The sequence below is a fragment of the Aedes aegypti genome, chromosome 1, assembly GCF_002204515.2.
Source record: "Aedes aegypti strain LVP_AGWG chromosome 1, AaegL5.0 Primary Assembly, whole genome shotgun sequence".
In the NCBI taxonomy this organism is placed as follows: domain Eukaryota; kingdom Metazoa; phylum Arthropoda; class Insecta; order Diptera; family Culicidae; genus Aedes; species Aedes aegypti.
Window position 1 is genome coordinate 119,750,386 of NC_035107.1, and position 16,260 is coordinate 119,766,645.

Below are 16,260 nucleotides of genomic sequence, written 5' to 3' on the forward strand. Positions count from 1 at the left end.
TACAGAAAATACAATTTTTAAAAAATACAAAAAAGTTTCTAAAGTCATAAAAAACTTTCCTTATAAGCGTGTTATGAGCCACGGTTTAAGCCAAAAATAATCATTCTGATTTCCGAGCTACGAAAAAATATACAAAATCCCAAAGTGTACCCCGTGTAAAGGCGGGGTTGGCTATTAGAGGGTCAATGTGCTACTATAACTGGGATGTCAGGAATGAGAGACGAACTCTTTAAAATTCCACCAAAAAATGAACGTAGGACAGAATATTTGAATATGAAGCTTCCAATGTTATCGATTCCAACGAAAATAGCTCTGACACGATGTGTCTTGCTGATCCTTTTTACTTTTGTATTCGTTTTGGCCAATTGACAAAAATTATGTCTTTTAGTTTAGTATGTTGTGAATCCCTTACTATCAAAGTTATCCACATTATCAAAGATACCTCGTTTTACGGTAACGCAAAAAGCGTCCTCAAACGGATATCTCAACATCCAAATGAGCTAGAAGTTTGATGTCTTCGGTAAAGTTATTCGGCAAATTCAGGGCTATCTGGAGATAAAGTCCCTGATTGAGAATTTGTCCGCTAGGTGGCACTAGTGACAAATTTTATTCAATCATCTGTATCTTAAGATCCTTATCAGCTAGAAGGTTAATGTCCTCGGCAAAGCTGTTCAGCAGATCAAAAGAAATCTGGCGGTGAAGAGTCTAATTGAAAATTCATTTGCAAGGTGGCGCTAGTAAAATTATATCTTCAATCTTCACTACCTCAAGATCCTTATCATCTAGAAGCTCGGTGTATTAGGCAAAGATAATCCGCAGATTTGGGGTTAGAGAAAAATTTAATTGAGAATTTATTCGCTAGATGGCGCTAGTAACAGATTTTCTTCATTCGTCTGTATCTCAAGATCCTCATTAGTTAGAAGGTTGGTGTCTTCAGCAAAGATGTTCAGCAGATCAAGGGCTATATAGCGGTGATGAGTCTGATTTGAGAATCTTCCGATAATAAAAAGAAATCTTTGAAGCGAATCAATTTGCAAATCAAGTCTAAAGGAAGACGAATGAACTACTTTTTTGAAGCACAGAGTCAAAGTTTTAGGCTGCCTTGTTGTTGTGCAAAAAAGATGAAAGAAGATTTCATGGTGAATAATAACATACAAAATTGGTCAATTGGGATAGAGAGTTCTCAGTTAATAATTTTGGAAGTGCTCATAAGAACACTAAGCTGAGAAGCAGCTCAACTAGGATGTAACGCCAGAAAGAAAAATAGCAACGATTTCTACGAAAAATCATTTTCTAATTTCCTATCCTGAAAACCCTCAAGATGCGTATTCATGTTTTTATAAAATAATTTTCTATCATTACCGATCGGAATTAAACTAGAGTAGATTATCTACGTAGAAAAACGCTCATTCTTCCTTGTAGTCCACCTTTTGATCCGTCTGATGTTTTTCCCCACCGATGCCAGAGGGCGTTGTTTTTAACAGCTTGCAATCGAGATTTTCCCACCCAGGCCAGGGGGGATGCCCTTTCATGCTGCGGTGATGAAGCCACTCTGTGGTATGAATGTTGGTTTTCCTGGTTCCTTCCTGAGGGTTCTTTCGCTAGCTGATGCTGCAACGACGGTAGCCATCATCCTTTGCGTGAATTTCCCTTGCTGAACGGAGCAACTATCTGACAAGAACCCGTCATCGTCGTCGTAGTCGTCAGCTCTCATAACAACATCACTCATTCAAGCTAACCCAACAAAGTGCACAGAAGTCACGACGGGCAACATCCAGAGGGGGATTGTAGAAAATTCAGGGTTGGTAGCAGGTCTCTTTAAGATATTTGTTCTATGTTTCAATGCAAGTCCCTAAGAAGTCTTTATTCGTTAATTTATACCGTTTTGACTCATAATTTATACCGTTTTGACTCATATTCCGAACACTTAAGGCCAATCATCACTTCAAATGCCTCTGATAGGCATAAATTAGCTAAAATTTGTGAATATTTTAATTTCTTCATAAGGTCTAACTGTTAGTTGTTGGGTTTGCCGATAAAATTGTTTATTCTAACTTGTTTAGTATTGTTTCTACGTAAAAGTATGGAACAACATTTTGACTCAAATGTCGAACACTGTGTTCATTCTGTCTCATATTCCAAACACCTTGATTCAAATTCCGAACAGCACAAATAAATCATATTCAAATGAATAATTTCGCAAATAAATTCATCGCAGCTAGTTCTACTGGTCTCGAACTAGAAAATCATCACTATTCCAGAGGTATAAAATAGATTGGTAGATGCTAAATTTTAATTGCAATTGACTGCCATTTTCTGATTATTTGATGACATATTTCAGCGAAACATTTCAACCAAATCGTCATACAAAAACAGAGTGTTCGGAATATGAGTCTGTTCGGAATTTGAGACAAAACGGTACTCTACTTTAATCGAAATGGTTTCAAAGTCATATTTTTTTCTAAGATTCCTGGAAAAGTTTCATGAAATATTTCAGCTATTTCTTTTGAGTTTTCATTTGAAAGACTTTTAGAGACTCTCTCTCCAGAAGTTCTTCTAGAGATTCGTCTGCTGATTCCTTTCAGAAATTCTTTCAGCGAATTGCCCAGAGGCCAAACCAGAGGAAAATCCAGAGGCCAAACCAGAAGCTAATTTAGGGTGGCCAACTCGGGGGCCAGTCAATCCAGAGTTCAATCCAGAGGCCAAACCAGAGGCCATTCAGGGACCAATCCAAGGGAAATCCAGAGTCCAAACCAGAAGTTAATCAAGAGGCCAATCCAAATCCAATCAAGAGGACAATTCAGAGGGCAATCCAGAGGCCAATCCGAGGGCTAGTCCAGGGGCCAATCCAGAGGATAATCCGGAGGCTAATTTACAGGCCAAATCAGAGGCCAATCTTTTTGGTTCTTGTTTGGTCCCTTTTTGATATCTTTTCCAAGCAAGTGGTCTCTAAAGTTGCTACCAACCCTGGAAACGGGATCACGATAACACAGGAACGATAAGCTCTCGCACCCTTCGAATAAGAACTTTGGCGTTCGGTTCGGTTCCAGTCCAGTGGCAGCCACACATGTGCAATGTTTTCCGTCCGAGGATTTAAGGGATGAGGGTCCATATCAGGACTCAGACTTCTTCCATTCTGATTTTCCCTCAACTTTAGACAACTATCCCCTATCCTTGCGAAAGGGAACTCACTCGGTCCGGATTGAGGAGGAAAATGCGATGAAATGAAAACAACCAAGTGGTGAAAAGCTGCCAGCGCATCAACGTCTGAGAAGCGTTATGATGACGCTTATTGAAACGTTTTTGAGAACAGCTAACCGAGGCAGAGGAGTGGGTTAAACCAACAACCTCCAGTGGAGAACCCCCTTTAGATGAATGTTCTTGAACTCCCTGGCATCGCATGGAGGATATCGGTCGGTTCACCTTCGAAGTGGCCTTAGAGTGGACCTCTCTGTTAGCCATGGTTTTCGTGGTTTGCCAGTAGCTGATGCTGATACAGCTACTAAAGCTGCTTGAAGGAACAGTGGGATCGAGAGATGCAATTCAGAAGTCAATTCAGGAGCCAATCAAAAGGAACATCCAATCCAGAGGCCAACCCAGAGGCCAATCCAGAGGCCAACCCAGAGGCCAATCCAGAGGCCAACCCAGAGGCCAATCCAGAGGCCAATCCAGAGGCCAATCCAAAAGTCAATCCAGAGTTCAATCCAGAGGCCAATCCAGATGCCAATCTAGATGCCAATCCAGAGTCCAATACAAAGACCAATCCAGTGGTCAATCCAGAGACTAATTCAGGGCCAATGCAGAGACCTATCCAGAAGCCAATCCAGAGTCCAATTCAAAGACCAGTCCAGAAGCCAATCCAAAGGTAAATATAGAGGCCAATCCAGAGACCAATTCAGAGCCCAATCCAGAGGCTCATTCAAAGCCCAACCTAATAGCCAATCCAGAGACCAATCTAAGAAACAATCCAGAGGCCAATTCAGAAGCCAATCCAGAGGCCAGACCAGAAGTCAATCCAGAGGCCAGTCCAGAGTCCAATCCAAAGATCAATCCAGAGGTAAATCAAGAAGCCAATCCAGAGGCCAATTCAGAGACCAGTCCAGAGGCCAATCCAGAGACCAGTCCAGAGGCAAATCCTGAGGCCAATCCTAAAGCCAGTCCATAGGCTAATCCAGAGGCCAATCCAGACACCAATCCAGAGGCCAACCCAGAGGTCAATCCTGATGCCAGTCCAGAGGCCAGTCCAGAGTCCAATTCAGAAGCTAGTCCAGAGGCCAATCCAGAGGCCAGTCCAGAGGCCAGTCCAGAGTCCAATCCAAAGATCAATCCAGAGGTAAATCCAGAATCCAATCCAGAGTCGAATTCAGAGACCAGTCCAGAGGCCATTTCAGAGACCAGTCCAGAGGCCAATCCTGAGGCTAATCCAGAGACCAATCCAGAGACCAATCCAGACACCAATCCAGACACCAATCCAGAGGCCAATCCAGAGACCAATCCAGAGGACAATCCAGAGGACAATCCAGAGGCCAATCCATAGGCCAATCCATATGCCAATGCAGAGGCCAATGCAGAGGCCAATGCAGAGGCCAATGCAGAGGCCAATGCAGAGGCCAATCCTGAGGCTAATCCAGAGACCAATCCAGAGACCAATCCAGAGACCATCCAAATCCAATCCAAATCAATCCAAATCCATCCAAATCCAATCCAAATCCAATCCAAATCCAATCAAATCCAATCCAAATCCAATCCAATCCAATCCAAATCCAATCCAAATCCAATCCAAATCCAATCCAAATCCAATCCAAATCCAATCCAAATCCAATCCAAATCCAATCCAAATCCAATCCAAATCCAATCCAAATCCAATCCAAATCCAATCCAAATCCAATCCAAATCCAATCCAAATCCAATCCAAATCCAATCCAAATCCAATCCAAATCCAATCCAAATCCAATCCAAATCCAATCCAAATCCAATCCAAATCCAATCCAAATCCAATCCAAATCCAATCCAAATCCAATCCAAATCCAATCCAAATCCAATCCAAATCCAATCCAAATCCAATCCAAATCCAATCCAAATCCAATCCAAATCCAATCCAAATCCAATCCAAATCCAATCCAAATCCAATCCAAATCCAATCCAAATCCAATCCAAATCCAATCCAAATCCAATCCAAATCCAATCCAAATCCAATCCAATCCAATCCAAATCCAATCCAAATCCAATCCAAATCCAATCCAAATCCAATCCAAATCCAATCCAAATCCAATCCAAATCCAATCCAAATCCAATCCAAATCCAATCCAAATCCAATCCAAATCCAATAATCCAATCCAAATCCAATCCAAATCCAATCCAAATCCAATCCAAATCCAATCCAAATCCAATCCAAATCCAATCCAAATCCAATCCAAATCCAATCCAAATCCAATCCAAATCCAATCCAAATCCAATCCAAATCCAATCAAATCCAATCCAAATCCAATCCAAATCCAATCCAAATCCAATCCAAATCCAATCCAAATCCAATCCAAATCCAATCCAAATCCAATCCAAATCCAATCCAATCCAATCCAAATCCAATCCAAATCCAATCCAAATCCAATCCAAATCCAATCCAAATCCAATGTAATCCAAACAGTAGAAATATGTTTTCCCACAGTGCCGCACATCAAACATTTCTGTAAACTTTCTCTCGCTTGACCCCTTTTCTATCATACTAGATGCATCCTTTATCCCGAAAAAGGAATTTCCCTATCCTCATGATTTGGAAAATCCACTCCCTGTGAGGATGATGTTTTGACCGGACTCGCTCGAGAGTTCGCGCACATATTTGTGGCTTGGAAGCTGGCCTACCCCCCGCCAGTGCCCAATAATCTGCGATGGGGTTATTCTAGTAGTGGTGGGTGGTGAACCAAACTTTTCGGAAGTATCCTTTTCTGCTGAACTCTTTGCGAGGCTCGGGTTTTCTCGGTTCAACTCAAAGTGATGGCGATTGTTTATGATGTGCTGCGGATATCGAAATCGTACCGGCGAATTTCCCGATGGTTCTCCATCGTGTGGATACGATGCAGTAGCAAAGATCCAAGGGGCAGAAGCCAGAGGTGAAAGTTTAACGTTTTGGTTTTGGCGCTGCAATCTGGCCACTGACTGCCGGATGGAAGTTCGATGTAGTGCCCGGATAAAAATATACCATTTAGTAAATAGTAGAAATAATATAACGTATTGCAACTGCATCATTGTTAATTAAAAAGCAAATTACCATTTAAAACAATACGTAAACTATTTGTTTACCGTTCGTTACCATTGCAAAACCATTCAAATAATTGTTTTATAGTATTCTGTTTACAAGTTTTTTTTTTCAAAACTATGTATGAAGAAAAAAATCATATGAGTTGTTCAAAACATTTTATTATAATGTTATCGTATTGTTACTCTTACGTTACACTGTATTGTAGTTTTAATGTTTTATATACAGTTAACTCTCCCTTACTCGACATTCTGTATCTCGATATTTCCCCTAACTCGATGGAATGCGCGGTCCCTTCAATCTAGCATACTTTGATCCCTCTGTAAGTCGATACCTCTCTAACTCGATGTTCCCAAACTCGATGCGATCTGTTTCAGTTTCCTATGAAAGTTTACCTCTGTAACTCGATATTTTCATGAAAATTTCCAAATATTCTCCATATGTTAATAAATTTCATAAATTTGATAATTATGATTATAGTGATAGTAAAATGAAGGTTCACAAGTCATTTACGGGGAATAAAAAATTAAATTTTAAAAGACTATGCAAAAAGTGTCACGTTGCTAAATGTACAAAAAATTTACTATTTTTCACATTTAATTTACTATTTTGAATGTACTTTGTCAAAACAATCAAAATTTCAAAAATTGAAAAAAATATGTACTGTATCTCGATACCTCCCTAACTCGATGGTCCCTTCAATATCGAGTTAGGGAGAGATAACTGTAGTTACAATACGACATACTTTTTTTGTACGATATTTTCATCCGGGTTGAGTGCCTTTGAAGAGGTTTATGGGAATGGATTCAACTAGAATGCAGCAAATTTCAGTCCTCACCATTCGAAAGGATTCGATGGGAACCGACGAGTGAGAAGAAAGTATCCATCGTGTTTGGGAATTCGTCGATGGAGCGCGGAATGGCGAAGTGGTGAGTTCGGGTCAGATTCCGGTCCAAGTTGGTATTATTTTCAAATCATTGATTTCTAATTGGTGGTGGCACTTTGGAACAGCACCAGCACCAGAAGGGGGACCCCTGAATAAAAGACGAATGTTTGTGGGCTTCCGGCTTACGGTAGCAGTAGCTAGTCAGGATAAGTTTTTCATTGTTGGAGAGATTTTGATTGAACTTTGAGTTGGGTTCTTACCGCAGAACGCATTGAGGATGATTTCTCGTTCGTCAGTCTGTAGGTGACTTGTGAGAAAATTGTTTTAAAGTTGCTGCTGGTTGTGAGTAGCTATAGGCTTAATTCTGAATTGTGAGTAATTTGACAAAATTTTGTTAAGGATTCTTTCTTTATAATACTTCCCTTTTTTGGATACCTTCCATTGAATCTTGAAGGATTCCAATTAGAATTGCCTTAAATTTTCGCTAGAAAAATGTTTTGCATGTTTGGCTTCATTAAATTCTAGATCGTGACTATCGCCATTCAGGTGTTCATCGTAGCACTGCTTCCACCTTTCAATCACCTCATTTCTATCAATGTTTGGCCCTTGGCACGAAGCCTCTGCCAGATGTGTTGAGTTTTTTGTACAAATTATCTGTTTTTTTTTTTTTGAGAACGATATAGTTGCTCCATAATGAACACCTTGATTTTCGTGAGCTAAGACTAAACGATCAATACAAAAAAAGTTGTGCTTTCAGAACAAGTGGGTAATCATGTCTCGGAACGCTCCAGTTTCCGCTCTGGAGCAAACCGCAACATAAATTAAAACAAAATCTTTCTTATAGAATCCGCAGCCATTAATTGGACTCATTATGAATAGCAAACCGAAGCCGACTTATCGCTGCATATATAGAGAGGATGCAATTTTTTTTTGCAAGCACCTCACACCAAGAGGATGGCCTTTTCCATCTCCAACCACACACTAACAATTTATGTTTGTGCTTTGTAGCAACAGTTTTTCTTTGATTTTTGCAGTACAATCCTGCCGAGGACGGCAGCCAGCAGTCGCCATAATTCTCGTCCATGTGCCAGGGGGGAGGATGGTTGAAATTATTTCTCATCCATACGCAAGTGGACTTCGTTTTTTTTATCGCGATTCTGTCCGTTGCATGGCTCAATCAAAGCACCAACCTGTGTGGTTGCTCCGGAGAACTGTCTGAATAGCGGAACCATCACATTTCATATTTATTCTTCATGAAAGGTATTGGGATATGGTTTTCTGAAGAATACAGTCAACAGTCTTTTGAGACAGCCAGTCCTTTGGGACAGTCACTCCTTTGGGACAGACAGTCCTTTGGGACAGAGAGTCCTCTAGAACAGACAGTCCTCTGGGACAGAAAGTTCTCTGAGACAGACAGTTCTCTGAGACAGAAAGTTCTCTGAGACAGAAGGTTCTCTGAGACAGACAGTTCTCTGAAATAGACAGTCCTCTGAGGCAGATAGTCCTCTGAGACAGACAGTCCTCTGGGACAGACAGTCCTCTGAGGTGGGAGCTTGGGATTTTTACCCTTCCCAAGCGAAACTTGTACATACAACCGTATGGAATACCACCTTTAGTACTTCCTTCGGGAGGTAGCCGAGCGTCTGGTCCATCTGACCAGGGGCTCAAGCACGGTCTACCTAGGATGTGGCGGGGGTTCATCAGTGGGCTCTGGTGAATCTCTACAAAAAACCACAGATCTGCAAGTAACCCTGAACAAGCGACCTGGTACCGCTTTCAAAGTGCCTTAGCCCAACCATTGGAGTGCCAACCGGCACATTAGGATCGATGCCAGTAAGATCCTAATTACGGCATACTGGCTGCAAGGACAAGGACAAGGTCAAGGACTGTATCAACACGACGCTATAGAGCTGACAATCGCTCTATTCCACTTCCTTAGTAAGAATGGGTGACACTATTCTGAAACGGCAGGTGGGCTAATGGAACGGTTGCCCCCGTCCCGTTAAAACCGTGGCAGGCCTCCTAGTACGTTCAAAGCTCGCCACCTTAGCTGGTGGAAGTAGGCTCAGATGGATATTCCTGACTAGCGTCGATCTGGCTCTGAACCCGGTACCGCATGAAGGACCGTGTCAGCCCTCGCGTGGACCTCACTGCAAGCAAAGATACCCACGGGATCACAAGGACGACTACTTACGACGGGTGGAGATAGCGGCTTGGAGGGGGGACCCTTAAGCATGGAAGTGAATAACATCAACGTAGGTGAAGCAGCGAATCCGTTCGCAAAAAGTGGCTTGCCGAGGTCGCCACCGAAGCAAGGCCAACAGCAGGAGCTGGAACAGCAGCAGCTGGAACACCAGCATGGCGAAGATGAGCTGCACGAGCAGCGAACACGTGAACAGGAGCGGCGGGATAAGTCGCAAAGTGAGCAGGAGCAGCGTGAGAGACAGCAGCAACATCAGCTGCAAAGTGCGTGGAAGTTACCCCCGAGCCAATCGAAGGTGGAAGCGGCGAAAACCGTCGTAGATGAGCTTCGGGAATTCGTCGATAAGAGGCACAACGTGCACAAAGACATTAAGGACCTCGTGGCAAGGATTCAAGGAACCCTCGGATCCGCCGTCAAGGACTGGAGGAAAGTGATGCAGAGGATTGATGCTGTTGAAACCGAGTTAGCGGCGACCAAAAAGGCCCTGGCAGCTGCGGTAGTGCAGCCGGCAAAAACCGGCATAGCCCCTCGGAAAGATAGCAAGAGGAAAGAAAGGTCAGCGGGAATAGGAACTACGCCAAGTTTCACCCCTAAAAGACATAGGTCGTCACCAGGAGACGAAAGACAGGCTGTACCCAAGAAGCCGAAAAATGCAAATCCAAAACCGGCGGATGAAGTGCTCAGTGGGGGACCCGGCGATATCCCATGGCAAGAGGTCCGGAACAAGAAGAAGAGAGGCAAACAGGAGAGTGCCAGAAAGCAAAGGCCAATCAGGAAGAAGGCAAAATGCGAAGCTGTTGTCGTCAAAACTAGCGAGGACACTTATGCTGAAGTCTTGCGGGCCATGAGGACGGACCCTCAACTAAAGGAGTTTGGTGCCGACGTTCAGAAGATCAGACGCACCCAGACGGGAGACATGCTCATCGAGCTAAAAAAAGACTCGGTGAACAAAAGCTCAACATACAAAGAGCTAACCGAGAGAGTCATGGGCGAAAAGGTGCAGGTGAAAGCCATGTGCCCTGAAGTGACACTCCAATTGCGGGATCTGGATTGGATCACCACCGAAGAGGAAGTGAGGACCGCCATAAAGGAACAGTGCGATCTGGAAACGGTGCAGATGACAGTACGGCTAAGAAGAGCACCGCTTGGAACACAGGCGGCGTCGATAAAGCTCCCAGTAGACGCAGCCAACAAAGCGCTGGAAGTCGGGAAAATTCGGGTCGGTTGTTCAGTATGTCCACTGAAGATCTCCCAGAGACCGGAGGGATGCTACAAGTGCCTGGAATACGGCCACCTGGCACGAAACTGCGAAGGACCAGACAGAAGTAAGCTCTGTAGATGGTGTGGCGACGAAGGTCACAAGGCGCAGGATTGCAACAATAAGCAAAGGTGCCTGATCTGCAAGGACAAAAGTCGCAACAGACACGCGACGGGAGGCCCTAAGTGCCCGGCCTTCAAGCGAGCGAGAAATTCTAAACCGCAGTGGAGGTAACTCAGCTAAACCTCAACCACTGTGACACAGCGCAACAGCTGCTGTGGAAGTCCGTATCGGAATCGAAGTGCGACGTAGCTATCCTTGCCGAGCCGTATCGAGTACCAGCTGGAAACGGTAACTGGATCGCTGATAAGGCGAAGACAGCGGCAATCTGGACGATGGGGAGGTATCCTATCCAGGAAATAGTGTTCCAGGCGGACGAAGGCTTCGTTATTGCAAAGGTTAACGAGGTGTACGTGTGCAGCTGCTACGCACCCCCCCGCTGGACATTGGACCAGTTCAACGAGATGCTGGACGAGCTAACCGATAAGCTAGCCGACCGGAGACCAGTCGTCATCGCTGGCGACTTCAATGCTTGGGCAGTTGAGTGGGGCAGCCGTCTCACCAACCCAAGAGGGCGTAGTCTACTAGAAGCGCTGGCAAGGCTGGACGTAGACTTGGGTAACGAAGGAACAACCAGCACCTACCGTAGAGATGGCCGGGAATCAATAATCGACATCACTTTCTGTAGTCCTGTGTTGACGGGAAGCCTGAACTGGAGAGTCTGCGATGGGTACACTCATAGCGATCATCAGGAAGTCCGGTATAGAATTGGTGGAAGAACACAATGCTCACAGAGAGCGAGTACACCTCATGAGCAGATGTGGAAAACGAAACGTTTTAACGAAGAGCTTTTCGTGGAAGCCCTCAGAAGAGAAGAGCAGGTTCTGAACTTGAGATCGGAGGAGTTAACGGCTGCGATGGTACGAGCATGCGACATTGCCATGCCACGGAAGGTTGAGCCGAAATACAGACGTCGTCCGGTATACTGGTGGAATCTACTCTGGACGCCATCCAGTCGGTCGTTCAAACAGCTGAGGTGGCAATCGAGCATAAAAGGAGCGGCATCCGTTACTGCGCGGTTGTCACTCTGGATGTGAAGAATGCGTTCAACAGCGCAAGCTGGGAAGCAATAGCACACGCGCTTCACCGCCTCAAGGTACCGGTGCAGTTGTGTAAGCTTCTAGAAAGCTATTTTGATGGTAGGATTCTACTGTATGACACAGAGGAGGGGCAGAAAAGCGTTCGAATTACCGCGGGAGTACCTCAAGGTTCACTTCTGGGCCCGCTGTTATGGAATGCGATGTACGATGACGTACTGAGGATGCCCCTTCCGACGGGTGTTAAGATTGTTGGCTTCGCCGACGATATCACCCTAGTGGTCTATGGTGAATCGATGGAGGAAGTAGAGTTGACAGCAGCGCACTCTATTTCCCTGGTTGAGGAATGGATGAAGTCTAGGAAACTAGGACTGGCCCGTCACAAGACTGAGGTGGTGGTGGTCAACAACCGCAAGTCCGAGCAACGGGCGCTTATCTCGGTAGGTGATTGCACCATAGAGTCCAAGCGATCCCTTAGGCATCTTGGGGTAATGATCGATGACAAGCTGAGCTTCGCTAGCCACGTTGAATATGCCTGTAAAAGGGCATCTACGGCTATAGCGGCGCTTTCGAGGATGATGTCTAACAGCTCTGCTGTAATTGCCAGCAAACGCAAGCTGCTGGCAAGCGTGGCGCTATCCATACTAAGGTATGGAGGACCAATCTGGTCAAAAGCGCTTAGAACGAACAGAAACCTAAAGCGGTTGGAAAGCGCGTACAGGATAATGTGCTTAAGAGTAGCAAGTGCATACCGGACGGTATCTAAAGAGGCCGTGTGCATCATAGCCGGGATGACGCCCATCGGGCTCATCATCAAGGAAGATGTTCAATGCTTCAACCAAAGGGGTACCAGAGGAGTCCGCGACACGTGTAAAGAGGAAACGCTCAGAAGCTGGCAGCAGGAATGGGATAACTCCACTAAGGGTAGATGGACCCATCGACTAATACCAAATGTGTCAGATTGGTATGGTAGAAGCCATGGGGAAGTGAACTTCCACCTGACGCAGTTTCTGTCAGGACATGGTTGCTATAGACAGTACCTGCATAGGTTCGGGCACTCAGAATCACCTGCGTGCCCCAATTGTGCTGGTGTTGAGGAAACAGCGGAGCATGTCGTGTTCGATTGCCCCCGTTTCATTGTTGTGAGAGGTCGCATGCTCACTACATGCGGAGGGGACACGTCCCCCGACAATATTATAGAGAGAATGTGTGCGGATGCCGACTGCTGGAATGCAGTAACTACGGCTGTCACTCACATTATGTTAGAATTGCAGCGTCTATGGCGCGCCGACCAAGAGTTGGCTGCAGAGGATTAGCCCTGCCGAGGCTGGTCCCTTGTAACATTGTTTAAGTCGGCTAGGAGAAGCAGTTTGCCTAGGCTACTTCTGCTACACGTGTTGTGCTATATGCACTGGTCCCTTCCCGAAGAAATACCGTAAGGTGGTTCCGGGGAGATGAGGGTCTGAGTCCAAGGGTCATGTCGATGCACTGTTCACCACTTGAGCAATTCTAAATTAATTGCTCATGCACAGTGCATAGGCTGGTTTTAGCGGGTCGTCGTTGGTGCGTCATCCCCGCATTCCCTGAGTTATCTTCTCAGGGGATCTGTTTGCAGATTTCCCCCTTGTAAAAAACAAAAAAAAAATACTGGTGGAATGAGACACATGGCAACCTCCGCAAAAGATGTCTCCAAGCCAGGAGACGGATGCAAAGAGCCAAAACCGATGGTGAGAGGGAAGAGCGAAGAGTAACATTGAGGGCGGCGAAAGCCGATCTGAAAAGAGAAATTTCGCTGAGCAAGAGAACGTGCTTCAAGGAGTTGTGTCGCGATGCCAATGCAAATCCGTGGGGAGATGCATACAGGGTGGCGATGGCCAAGATCAGTGGTCCAGCCGTACCCGCTGAAACATGCCCAGAGAAGTTGCAGATTATCGTCGACGGGTTGTTCCCACAACACGCGCCAACGGTCTGGCCACCGACACCGTATGGCCAGGAAGGTGAAGAAAGAGCAATCATTACCAATGAGGAGCTCATAGAGGCGGCCAAGAAAATTAAGCCGAAGAAAGCGCCTGGCCCAGATGGTATTCCCAACGTAGCGTTGAAAGCAGCTATCACGGCCAACCCAGATATGTTCCGGACATCACTCCAGATCTGCTTAGATGAGGGACATTTCCCAGCACAGTGGAAAAGGCAAAAACTGGTTCTGCTACCGAAACCGGGTAAGCCCCCCGGTGATCCAGGCTCGTTTCGGCCGATATGTTTGCTCGACACACTCGGAAAGCTGTTGGAGAGGATCATCCTCAATAGACTGATGGCGTTCACTGAGGGAGAGCGTGGACTGTCGGAGTGGCAGTTTGGATTCCGGAAAGGAAGGTCAACGGTAGATGCCATCAAATCAGTGATTGACACAGCCGACAAAGCAAGGACAAAAAAACGAAGAGGCAACCGTTACTGTGCTGTCGTGACGATAGATGTGAGAAACGCCTTTAAGGCCCAAGTAAAAATGGTGCAAAAGTCAAAACTGAAAAAGCAGTTTTCTCCTTTTAAAACAACAAATCGATGAAAATAAGAACACATAGCCTTTTTATTTGGCAAATAAAAAGGCTGTGTGTTCTTATTTTCATCAATTTGTTGTTTTAAAAGGAGAAAACTGCTTTTTCAGTTTTGATTTTTGTGCCATTTTCTCTTGCACCTTAACAGTGCAAGCTGGGAAGCCATTGCTGTGGCGTTACATAAAATGAAGGTTCCGGATTATCTGTGCAAGATACTAGGAAGCTACTTCGAAAACCGGGTCTTGAGCTACAGCACTAGCGAAGGACAGAAGTCGAGGTCGGTAAATGCGGGAGTTCCACAGGGCTCTATCCTGGGTCCAACGTTGTGGAATGCTATGTACGACGGAGTGCTGACGCTTAGGCTGCCAACAGGCGTCAAAATCGTTGGATTTGCAGACGACATCACGCTAGTGGTCATTGGTGACTCACTGGAAAGGGTGGAGGTTCTCGCTACAGAAGCAGTGGACGCAGTCGAAAACTGGATGTACGAGAAGAAACTGGTGATAGCCCACCAAAAAACGGAGCTGTTGCTTATCAGCAACCGAAAAGTGGTGCAAAAGGCTGAGATTACAGTGGGAGAACACACCATAGCCTCAAAGCGGGAGCTAAAACACCTCGGCGTAATGATCGACGATCGGCTGAACTTTAATTGCCATGTCGATTACGCGTGCGAGAAAGCAGCGAGGGCAGCCACGGCGCTGTCCAGGATCATGCCGAATAACTCGGCGATTTGCAGCAGTAAGCGGAGGCTATTGTCTAGCGTGGCTACGTCGATCCTGAGGTACGCTAGCCCGGCGTGGGGAACCGCAATGAAGACGAAGAGGAACCGAGTTAAGCTTAATAGCACGTATAGGCTGATGGCCATGCGGGTAGCGAGTGCCTACCGAACCATGTCTTCGGAGGCAGTATGCGTGATTGCCGGAATGGTCCCTATCGGCTACGTTTTGGAAGAGGATAAGGAGTGCTACGAAGCTAGTAGTACTAGAGGAGCCCGGAAGATTGCCCGAGCCGACACGATGGTGAAATGGCAACGCGAGTGGGATACCGCTGAGAAGGGAAGGTGGACTTATCGCCTTATTCCAAATCTGGCGAAATGGGTGAGCAGATCCCATGGAGAAGTCAACTTCCACTTGACGCAGTTCTTGTCAGGTCACGGCTGCTTCAAGAAATATCTGCACAGGTTCGGCCACGCAGAGTCGCCGCTCTGCGCTGAGTGCCCAGTCGTAGAGGAGTCGCCGGAACACGTCATTTTCGAGTGTCCACGTTTTGCTGCGGAACGTAGCGAGATGACAGCGGTCTGCGGTGTTGACGTAACCGTAGACAACGTAGTGGATAGAATGTGTAGCGATGAGGTGATGTGGAACGCGGTGAACATGGCGGTGACGAAAATAATGTCATTGCTTCAGCGGAAGTGGAGGGAGGAACAAGCAAGTGCGCGCGGCGACAACTCGGGTCGGGTTTCGTAGCCCGGTCGTATACTGCCCGAGCCGCGCACAAATGCTGGAGAGCTAAATGGCTAGATCCACCGCCAGGGACTAGACCGAGCATAACGCGACGCAGTACTGGTTCTGGGTCGTTGACGTGCCGGTAAACCGGAAGTCAGTCTCCAACCGGAATCGCCGAACCGACCTCAGCACCCAACCGGTAGGTATGCATGATCGGGGACCGGACCGAGTAGATCGTGGAAAAGCACCGGGAGTTGTAGGCTTCGTGGCCGTGCGGTTAGCGGCGTCAGTCGTGTAGGCATATTGTGCCATGAAGTGTGGGTTCGATTCCCACTCCAGTCGGTAGAAACTTTTCGTCAAACGAAAAATTCATCATTGGGCTACTGGGTGTTTCGTGTTGTCCGTTGCCTAATGTTTGTGATTGTTCAGTCTGTGCAGCCTTGAGTTGAAGACGGTGTGAATTGTCTTGCCAAATTGGTCGTCATGTGAACCGGAAGTCATCCACC

General features: G+C 46.0%; 1 protein-coding gene across 1 annotated transcript; it reads left to right on the forward strand.

Moving 5' to 3' along the window:
• The first annotated feature begins 3,536 nt into the window (after positions 1 to 3,536).
• Positions 3,537 to 4,537, forward strand: LOC110674282 (circumsporozoite protein-like). The gene is made up of 3 exons (XM_021838558.1): positions 3,537 to 3,865; positions 3,961 to 4,121; positions 4,188 to 4,537. The coding sequence occupies exons 1-3, from the start codon at positions 3,537 to 3,539 to the stop codon at positions 4,535 to 4,537; spliced, it is 840 nt and encodes a 279-aa protein (XP_021694250.1).
• Positions 4,538 to 16,260: the final 11,723 nt, after the last annotated feature.